We start from the raw sequence: 11160 nt of genomic DNA, 5'->3' as shown, positions 1-11160 counted from the left end.
CCCCCTCCAACCGCCCACCAACCCCGCGCTGCACACACCGGCCGCCGCGCGGACGAGGGAGGGGTGACGGTTGCCTACCCCGCACCGGCCCCAGCGGCGTCCGCTCCGCTCCAGCCGAGCCTCAACCCACCTCCCCCATCGCCCCTCCTCTCCGACAGCAGGAGGAAGCTGGGGCCAGGCGGAAGTCCACTGACACAGACCGCCCACCAATCAGCGGGCGGGTGCGAAGCGCCACATCCGGCCCCGCGGGCGACAGAACCATAGAAAAGCGCAGCGCAGTGAGGGTAGAGGGGGGCGGTAGAGTCATAGAGAATGAGGGGTAGAGAGGATTGGGGTGGTAGGAGAGATGGCGCGTGCGCGTTGTGCCAGTGCAGCCCTGGAACGTGGGGCTAGGGTAGTGCGCCTTCTTGGGTTTGGGCTTCTTGCTCTGGTGTTGCTGGGCGCAGGATGATTATTGTATTTGTGCCGTTATTTCAGCCCTTGTACAATGTGCAATCGATAATAGTAAAAAATGTTCAGAATGTGCTAGGGGTTTTTGGTTGTAGCTGTGTTGATCTAAGGACATAGGCAGGCAAGGTTCTTTTAGTAGGTGTGATACTCAGTTAGTTGACTCAAAGATGCCCACTGAAACGTACAAGGACATAGGTTGTAGCCTTGTGGGTCTAAGGACATAAGCAGACAAGGTCTTTTGGGTAAATCTGGTATCCTTCTTTGTGCTCAGAAGCTTGCCAGGAAAGATTTTTTTTTTTTCCCCACTATTTGAGTTGGTCTAATAAAAGGTATCAGATTTATCCAAAGAGCCTTATCTGCAAAATGCACAGTAACTTTTGAGGTAACTAATGGATACAGCATGTGCAAAACCCAAGTCACTCTTGGAGAGTCTTAACTGACTTTTTGGGGGGAGGGGGGTTGTGTGTGTTTTGTTTTGCTTTTTAAGTACGATTTTTCATGTTTCAAACCAAATCAATTCTAAATCCATGAGTCATTCATATGTGGCCCTACTACTGGCTAATATCTTCTACCCCCACCTGGGCCTTCAGATGTTTCCAAATCATTTGGCAGGCATCCTATGTGCAGGCTCAAACCCAGAGGCTTGGGTTTTGGATGCCCCCAGGTTTCGCTTGCCTTCAGCTGTAAGAGCACGCTAGGAAGGAGACTCCTATTTCAATAAAATGGGTGTAAAGCCAAGACCCTCCCATGAGCAATAACTATGGGAGGGAAACTATACATTACCTCCACAGGCACTACCATATCCTAGGAAAGTAGTTATTCCCTGTCACTGTGGTGATCGTGGTATTTCCCCTGCCAGGTAAGTATAATTGACTTGTGGGTTTTAACTGACTTCTGGGTTTGCTGTCAGTTCTTTCTTATAAGTCTGCCTTAAAATAAAGAAATGCTTCAGTTTGGATGACCCAGTTCTCACTCACTGGAGTTTTATAGTGAGCAATATAAAGTAAATAAGAAGACTCATTTGCATTTTTTTTCTACAGGCTTCATGGCTTTCTGCCCTCTGTGTTCCCTAACTCTCAACCTGGGATGCCTTGAGATCCTTTCAAGGGTGCATGTGCTATCAGGCCTGTTAGGTTTGCTAGCATGGTTCACATGATCAACCTAGACATCTCAAATGGGAATACACAGCATCCACTGCCTACCCAAATGCCATGGCCTTTCCAAGTTCTCCACAACAAAAGAAGGCCTCTGTAATTCTTCTGCCATCCCCAAAAAATAGTGAAAACTTAGAGCTGGCATTTCCCACCGAGTCTAATGAGGGGTGCCTTTGGGTCAAAACAGGTTGAAAAGCAGTGCCTTTGCTCCATGGGAGAGAGTTGCCTATTTGTAAAGCTCAGGAGTGGCAATGGCCACGAGCAGGAGGGTGATTTTCAATTGGTTAGAGAGCAGGGACTGGAAGCCTCAAGCTACACTCCTTACCTAAAGAGGGCTGCTGACTGACTCCGGTGGCCCTGAACCAAGTAGCCAAGCCCATTTGCACTGGATCAAGCAACCAAGCCCACTCAACAAAGCAGCAGTCCATTTTGAGGTAAAGCATCTCACACTTGAAGCAGAGAAAAAAGGAGAGAAATCCCAACCTATGACTTTCTCTCCCCTATGGAAAAACCTGTAACTTCTGTGGATGGGTCTGTGGCTCAAGGATTGGATGCTTAAATCACCTCAAGACCCATCAGTGAAACATGGTAGAGATCATCCTCAAATCAAGGGGCTGCCAGCAACAATGACCTGAAGAGGGATGCTGGTGGGAAAGGGGGTGGAGACAGGAGTGGGAGGAGACACAGGATCTTGGAGAAAGCAGAAGGTCTGCATAATAAAATTGAATGGATTTGGTTAGGTTTAAACAGTGATTTAGTGAAATCAGCACAGCTCCCATGTATAGACCCTTGTTTTGGTTTAAGAGTGCTTATTGGGGTGGGGTTTACTTTTACTTTGTCATCATCTAAGTCAGTGCACCTTTTCATGTAGACAAAGCTTGAGCCATGAGAGATCTTAGCAAGACAGTTTGTTGGTTGATTTTAAGAGGAACCCTTACATGCTTGAATCTGACCCTTGTTGCTGCTGCTAGCAACATCTGATAGAAGGGGTGAACAAGTAATGCCTTCAGATATTGGGACTGGAAAAAGGGCAGTTGCCAGCCAGTGCACCTAAGGCTCAGCCTTAGTTCCTATGCATTCAGCAGTATTGTAATCACAGATCTCTGGTGACTAGGAGAAGAGAGGTTATATCCGAATTTTATTGTATGGAAAAGCAGTCAGACAAAAGGATATCTAATTTAATCTGCATGTCAACTTAAAATAGCTTTTGCTGTAAACTACAGTGCAAACACTTGGTGTTGTAGACACGCTAGACTTGATTCTCTACTGCCTCATCATCATTTACAAAGTGGATGTAAAACACTACTATTCTGAGTTGGTAGACTTTAGGAGGAAACCTGGGCTTTCTGTGAGACTACTTACACACTTCAGCATTTGCAAATTTAGCTGCTGCTGTCCAAGCTAGGAAATGTAACTTGTAAACTAAGCCTTGACTTCCATGCTATTTTAAACACTTGTTTAGGAATCATATACACTAAGACTTGGTTGATTTAAAACAAAATGTTTGAAAAATGCCTGTAATAAGTCAAACTATCATAAATCAATGGAAAAGAATCAAAGGTCTTACTTAGGCCAAGTAAACAGAGTATGTCAAGGAGCATGAGGAACGTAAGTATAAATGCACTTTCCAGAACTTCTAGAAATATCCACGACTTTCATGCTAATATGAAGAAATATGCATTTTGCAAATTACATGTGCTAAGAAGCTTTCTGATAAAAAAAAAGTCTACTTGTTTGCAAGACTAAAATTGTTATAATTAAGCCTGTACAGGTGGCTACACCATTTCTATAAAATGCACAAAAACAAAAAGTATATCACTATTTACAAGAAGTAGCAATTATTTCCATCAGGGTAGTCAATGGTATGGCCCTTGGAGCTTTCAGAAGGGCTGGAAATCTGGGGGCAGAGCAAGCAGAGGCCAAATTTTCCTTTGAATTGTAATGTACAGGGTCCCCTGGGGAGGCATCAGCAGGGTGGGGTGGGGATAGTGGGGAGAGGCAGGGGCCTTCATTAAGCCCCATGCCACTGCATATTATGCCTGGATCCAGCCCACAAGCATTTGATCCCCTTGATTTGAGTGAGTCTCTAGAAGCAAATGTAAAATGGTCCAAAAGCTCTCTGATTTCTCTCACGTTGCTCACACAATCGCTATGCATGACTCCAAGATTAAAGGCTCTTGAATATGCTGTGACTTTCAGCTAAAAATGACCTAGATCTTGGATCAAGCTATGTGAATTATCCATGAAGTAAGATATAGAGGCAATTTCAAAATCTCTTCTGGAAGTGTCTCAACTTGTACGCAAAAAGGTAGGAACAGGGATTTAATTTGCTCATTCCTAAGTAACATCTGTTGTACATCAAGAAAGAAAGTTTCATACAGTTTTATTGACATGTAGACTTGGAATATGGGACAATGGAATATATTAGTTATAATAAAAACAGCTTTGGGATTTGTAGGGATCAAGCGGAAGAGCATTGGTTGGTGAATACTTGTTGTTCATGTGTTCTGCAAGTCATGTTTTATACAAAATCCTTTAAGTGCACTGCATCTACCATGCTCTTAGCTGTCTTATGGCTCTTCAAAAAATATGACCCTTAAATTATAAATGTATTTGAATTTATTTTAAAGACAATTTTTAGCTTTATACTGTTTCAGTTTCAAATTATGATGGCATCTTCACATTCTTGCTCATGTCCTTGAGCAGTCAAACAGGGTGCTGTGGTACCTTTGGGTGCTGCAGGGGTTGCAGTAAAGTGCAAGGAGTTTAAGGCAGGTATGAAGAAATAGGCAGTTACGCACAGGTTTTGGCTGTCTTGCTTTTCTCCCTTCCCCACTGTCTGGCTTCTCTTTGAGGAGGTAAGTATTGTAATAAATAAATTAGCATCCCTTGCTGCTCAATTCACAAAAGGTATGGAGGAATGCCTTGAGCTGAGAAAGGTTGAAAGCCACTACCCTTGAAGCAACTGTGGCTTATTACAAGAGCACCTCATGTATATACCTGATGGTGGGTCACACTTGAACTATCAGGCTGTGATCCACTGACCTAACAAGCAACCTATTTGTGGTTTCAATTGAACAATGACCAAAACTAAAACTCAGTTGTGCTCAGTCACCATACATATTCATCAGCAAACAATACTAGTGAAAAATTAGCCTGTTCAGTATGAATAGATTTGGGAAATTTTTATTTTTATTTGAAATGCATGATAATAGATTTATTCTGAGTCTCAGGCTGGTGGTGATTGTGCCATTACAATTTTCATTAAAGCAATGGAAAACCAATGGAAAGCAAGACATGCTAAAAACAAGAGAACTGGCTTCTCCAGTCCCCCAAAACCAATTACAGGCAGTACAAACCAGTGTAAAAATGACTAAAAAATGGTAGGAGGAGAATTTCCATTGGGCAGTGGACCTCTATATGATTACTAATGTGATAGAGATGGACATTTCACAGTCAGCAGAAGGAGAAGGTACAGTATATTAGGACCAAGAACAGATCCAGAGGGGGTGCAGTGGCCTGGCTGCACCTGCCTTCTGAATTGCACTGCACCACAGGAGCCTCCAGGGACTTTTAAAATCCAAACAGCATGTGAAAATCCTTCCTCCCTTGCCTTCCTGCTCAAAGCTACATCCTCTCTCTGCTTCTTCCCTGCTTCTCCTGCTTGACTTTCCCTGCTGTCCCAGGGAAACACTATAAACATTCCTGCCTGCTGCATGTGGTCTGGGCTCAAACAGCAGTGGCAGAAATGGGTGGGAAGTTCCCTTTCTCCGGGCCTGTTCCTGGTAGGGCGGGGGTATTCTCCAGCTGCCCTGTTGCCTCTGTCCCCCAGCTGAGCCCAGCTCCTGCTCAGCCCAGCTGCTTCTGGAGCTTCCCCATCCCCAAGCACTGGGGAAAGCAGTAGCCACAGAGTTCGGGGAGAGGAAGGGTAAGGGAGGGGTGTGCCTCTGAGCAGGAAGAGGAAAGGAAGGGGGACTTTCACCTGATGTAGGGACTTAGAGTCTGCCTGCATCGGTGGAGCAAAGGCGGCTGGGAGCAGGGGATGCAGCCCCTCCTGAAGTGTGGGTTGCTTCTCCTGCAACCCACTTCGGGAAATCCTGGATCTGCCCCTGATTTGAACCATTCAGAGTGCAGGGAGGAAAGAGCATGATGAAACATATAACTGTGCCTGATCTACTGGCTGAGGGATCTTACAACAATGGCATAAATTAGCCTGATTTGCTGTGCAGCTCAACTTTTTCATGTGGTCAGGCAGTTTTCAGCATACAAGAAAGAATCAAGGCCAAGAGAATACAAAGAACCACTGGCACATTAATATAAAACAGAACTAATAGAAGGAAAGAACCACTGGCACATTAATATAAAACAGCACTAATATAAAGTAAAGAAAAGCCTTCAGACAATCAAAGAAGCAAGGTGTGTTTGGTAATACATTTTATTGGAGCAATTTTATATTTGGGGATGATGTTAGACAAGCTTCTGGGCACAAAATACCCTTCCTCCTAACCCAAGGAAGGGTATTTTATACCCAAAAGCTTGCCTAACATCACTCCCTGTAATGGGCAAGGTGTCTGGGGTTGCCATCGCATCCCCTTTTTGACCACCCCTATCCAGTCCTGCTCCTCTTCTAGCCTCCCAGGGTCTCATCCTGTTTTGTCTTTCCTGCCACACCTTGTTGAAGTAATGAGGGGAAGCTGCCCTCTGAGGCTGGGTAAGCCTAAGTGCTCTCTTTCTCTCTCTCTTTCCATATTCACTCTCTCCAGCCCAATGTACCTTAAGGGCTGGATTCATGACCTCCAACCATCCCCATAGTCACACCTATGCCTCACAGGTATCACCATAACATCCTTCCCTCTGTTGGGATCTCAACCTTTGTAGCCTCCCCTTTTCTCTAACTGGGCCTTCTAGCCCGGACACATCATACTGGACTTGGCTTCTAGGCACCAACTCTTATTTCAGTTCCTTTAGTCCTGGGCCCCCTGGCCCTGTCTCTGCCCTGCTCTGAGCATCAAACCTGCTTCAGCTCCCTCTGGGTCCCTGGTCCTGTCTCTGCTCTGGGCACTCACTGCCCTGTCTTGGGTTCCAGAACCTCTGGTCCTATGTTTCACCCCTCTCTGGGCTCTTTGCCCTTTTCCAGGCCCTCTGGCCCCAGTTTCTGCCCCTTTTTGGACTCTCTGCCCCTCTCTGGGCTCTGGGAGCCTGACCCCCTCAAGGTGATTATGTGCCTCTCAAGCACTAATGTAACCTTCAGACCACCTCACAGTCCCTTCCACAAACCACCTGTATAAAACTCTAATGCACAAATAAGCCCTCTGGCTATAACGCCACTTTCCCCTTAGGTCTGAGCCCCAGCCCCAGCTCCTTGGCTGTATCGCTCAGCTCCCCCCTACTCTGAGTCCTATTCACCTGCAAGTCAGCCATAGTCTACTTGCAGCCCTCCTAGGGTAGTCCAGGCCACAGTTAGGAACTCCTCTGTAGCTCCTAACTTGCTGGGATGATCTAGCTGGGGATGGTCCTGCTCTGAGCAGGAGGTTGTACTAGATGGCCTCCTGAGGTCCCTTAAAACCCTAATTTTCTATGATTATATGATCTATGATTCCTCTGCCCTAGACAGCAGCTCTCAAAGCCACACTGGCCACCCTGGCTCAGGCCCTGGGCTTATATGGCTAAAAGCCACACCCCACTTGCGGTCATGTGTCTATTCTAGGCATCCTGTTAAGCCATTATTCATTAACCACTCATTATTTTAAATGTGAGACTTATGAACAGGTATCCTGGTTTTCCCTGATTTAAAAAAAACACTCCAATTTTCAGTTATAAAAAAAGTAACCCCAAATCCACATTTTTCTGTAATTAAAATGAAACACCACTAATATATAGATATATACAGTGATGTTTCATTTTAAACATGGAAAAATGTGGATTTGGGGTTACTTTTTTTAAACTGGAAATTGGAGGGCTTTTTTAAATCCGAGAAAACCAGGATCCCTGGTTACAAAGAAACTTCTATAATTACAAACAACAGCGATGACATATGAGATGTTCATTTTATCTCATTAGTGACTATCAGTAATTATTCTGCACGTGAGAGAGAGACAAAACCACTTCTGTAAGAGCTAGGCATAACTATTCACTGAAAGACAATGCATTTTTGTTTGTATTTTGGTTCCAACCACATGTTATCTTGAACTCTCCAACTAAATTTGGAGGCATTTGTGTATTGCACTTCAGAAAATGCAAGATCCTGGTAATGATGAGCTTATAAAACTTGCCAAACCCCTCATTTGCTTGCCACTAATAGGTAGGAAGCTTATCCCCAAGTGTGCACGCAAACAGTAGCATAACTAAGCCAGGGGGTGAAAAGGGTATCAGGCCTAGGTGCCAACTATGAGGGGGTGCCAGAATCGCCATCTCCCTGAGGAATCTTTATCAAAGCAGGAGCAGCTCTGTCACAGTCAACAGAAGAAGGTGTATTAGGACCATTCAGAGTACAGGGTACAAGAAGGAGAGAGCATAGTAAAGAGTATTGCTATGCCTGATCCTATGTGGCCATAGAAGCAGACCCACACCCAGCAGTGCACCGGGCGGGGGTGGAGGGCAAGCGGAGTAGTGCTTCCCCACCCAGGGAATTTATGTTACAGCAGGCACAGCCCTGCATCCAGTAGCGCAGTGGTTTTCAATCTTTTTTTAATTCGCGGACCCCTAAAAATTTTTGAATGGAGGTGTGGACTCCTTTGAATTGTAAGTGTGGGTATTCACATACTTCTGATTGATCATAGTCATCTTTCACAGACGCCTTATACATAGTCTGTGGACCCCTAGGGATCCATGGACCACAGGTTGAAAACCACTGCAGTAGTGTATCTGTGGTGGGGGGGAGTAAACAGGGCCTCAAGGGCAGCTCTCAAGGAGCCCATACCATGGGGCTGCTGTGCTGGACTCTGCCACTGCTTCTCTGGTTCTCTGGACAGGGAAGGCAGTCGTGGCAGCAATAGCAGCAGCAGCTACATCCCCCATGCAGAAAACCCAGGCAGGTAAAACTTCCCTTCCCTCACCTCCCCCAGTCCTACAGTGGTCTAAATACCATGGTCCTCAACTCCACCCCAGCTGCTGAACGAGCTTGCTGTGCCTCTGCAATTTCTGCAGCAAAAAAAGTTTTCACTTAATTTTGTTATCTTTTCTGACTTGAGCAGTTAGCCAGGAATTTCGGGTCTGGTATGTTGTTCAAGTTAGAAGCAGAAGCTAGTGATGGAATCAGGCATTTTTTTGATGCAGTGCTGCTTATTTCAAAAAGCGTACAGAAGGGGAACCAACCAACAGGAGACATTTCCTCAATCACAGTTCCAAGCATTTTTCAGCCAGCAACAAAATCTCTCTTGCGGCTTCTCCACAGGTAAGGTAGCAGTGCTTCAGTGTCTGTGCCTGGCTTTTTGCTTTCTCTCTCACTTTCTCTGGTGCTGGTGTTGGTGCTGCTGTTTCTTTTACTTTCTCATGTGTCCCCTACTCAGAACAATATCCTCCTCCCACACAACTCAAATTATTGAGCAATTCCCCATATAGCTTAATTTGGGGCAGCAATGTGTGCCCATGTTTTGGGTTGGACACCATTAGCACCACATACTCCACTTGTAAGTGGAGTATGTGCATGGTTTGCTTAACTATAACAGTCCCAATCTTTTGCCTGTTGCTTACATCATCAACAAATGTTGGCTATCTGCATATTGATTCAATGCATAAGCTGCTTAAGTTCATAGCATCTTTCAGCCCCACCGTCTGCTCTGTAATATAATTGTACTCTGTTCAACTGCATGATAATTTGCACCAGAACAGCAAAAGGGAAATGCCTCAAAGGCCTGGTGTCAGTTTCATGGCAGAAATTAGAAACTTAAAAAATGAGGGGCAATACCATATCTGAATCAGACTAGACCTTGTCATTTTCAAGGCTTCTAATAGGCCCCCTACAACATGGCCTCGAAAATGACAGAAACTAGATGGCTTCAGGGCTGTTAATAACATAGCACTGACAGTAGCCAAGATGAGTTATTCGTACTTAATGAGCATTGCTTACATTCAGTTTGGATAAGTGCATACTCTGGGTAAATACTTAGCTTGTTTCCATCCAGAGGTTATGCAATTAAATGGAATACACTGTACTACTTAAAGGACTTTAACTGTTTCTTTCCCTGTTTTGAAATGCAGGTGATGGCTCCCTCCCCAACTTCCATGACATTTTTTCCAACCCCCAACAATATAGTTCGGAAGATAATCTTCCAAGTATGAATCATAGGGACACTGATGCAATCTGCAGTCAACTCCAATGCTTCTGCCACACTTCACCACTTTGCTACAGTACCTCAGAGTTTTGCTGCTTCTGCACTTTCTGCTGCTGTGGTCATTGATGAATCTGAATATTTGTCTCAGTTTCAGTAGGCTTTGTTTAGTGATGTACAATAGCAAAAGTTGGCACAGGGAAGGGCAATAAATGGAGTCTGGAGCAGCAAAAAACAAAAAAAGAAATCAGAATATAATTACAGTTCTAATGAATTAAAAATGAGTTGCTAGTTAGGTCCTATTCTTAGTTACATTTCGTGGTTAAGGAATATAAAAACCCTAGGTGAAATTCTGGCCAAATTGAAATCAAGAGCAAAACTCACTTTGATTTCAGTAAAGTCAACATTTTACTATCCTTTGTTCTTTATGTTAGCTAGTTGGTGCCAGCTTTTCTATCTTCAAGCATCCTAAAAAGATGTGATCAAATAAGTCTGTTTTCCAGGATGTGTCTTGCTTTATACAAACAGCAACTTCTTTTGGTTTCCCCAATCCTACCTCCAGTTTTTCTGTTCAAGGAGTCCCTTGTACCTCAGGGCTGTACCTTCTAAAACCAGCATGGCTTGGTTTCATAGATTCATAGATTTTCAGGGTTGGAAGGGACCTCAATAAGTCATTGAGTCCGACCCCCTGCCCTGGGCAGGAAAGAGCACCGGGGTCAGACGACCTCAGCTAGGTGCTTGTCCAGTCTCCTCCTGAAGACTGCCAAGGTAGGGGAGAGCACCACCTCCCTTAGAAGCCCATTTCAGATTCTGGCAACCCTAACCATGAAGAAGTTCTTTCTAATGTCCAACCTAAATCTGCTCTCCATTAATTTGTAATCATTGTTCCTAGTTACACCAGGGGGTGCCCTAGTAAATAGAGCATCTCCTATTCCCTGCTGCCTTCCCCTGATGAATTTGTAGGCAGCCACAAGATCACCTCTCAGCCTTCTCTTGTGAAGGCTGAAGAGATCTAGGTCTCTCAGTCTTTCCTCATAGGGCCTTGCCTGCAGGCCTCTGACCAAACAGGCCCTCCTCTGAACCCTCTTCAGATTGTCCACATCCCTCGTGAAGTGCGGCACCTAAACTGGATGCAGTACTCCAACTGCGGCCTGACCAGTGCCACATAGAGGGGAAGCATCACCTCCCTGGTGTTACCTGTCAGCTTTGTGTTCCTGAGAGAACCCTGGCACCCAGCTTGCTGGACTTACAAAGGACATTTTCTATCCCCTACCCCTCCTCCTGCC

General features: G+C 45.0%; 1 protein-coding gene across 1 annotated transcript in view; it reads right to left on the bottom strand.

The window, feature by feature from the left end:
• Positions 1-1716, bottom strand: part of HERC2 (HECT and RLD domain containing E3 ubiquitin protein ligase 2) — a 200259-nt gene extending 198543 nt beyond the window's left edge. Inside the window, 1 exon segment of the mRNA XM_006017070.3 lies at positions 1653-1716. Within this exon segment, the coding sequence (XP_006017132.1) occupies positions 1653-1716 (64 nt within the window).
• Between the last annotated feature and the right edge of the window lie 9444 nt (positions 1717-11160).

The sequence above is a fragment of the Alligator sinensis genome, unplaced genomic scaffold (assembly GCF_000455745.1).
Source record: "Alligator sinensis unplaced genomic scaffold, ASM45574v1 scaffold144_2, whole genome shotgun sequence".
NCBI classification, from domain to species: domain Eukaryota; kingdom Metazoa; phylum Chordata; order Crocodylia; family Alligatoridae; genus Alligator; species Alligator sinensis.
Note: the sequence above shows the minus strand (reverse complement) of the source record. Positions and strands in the feature narration are given on the sequence as shown.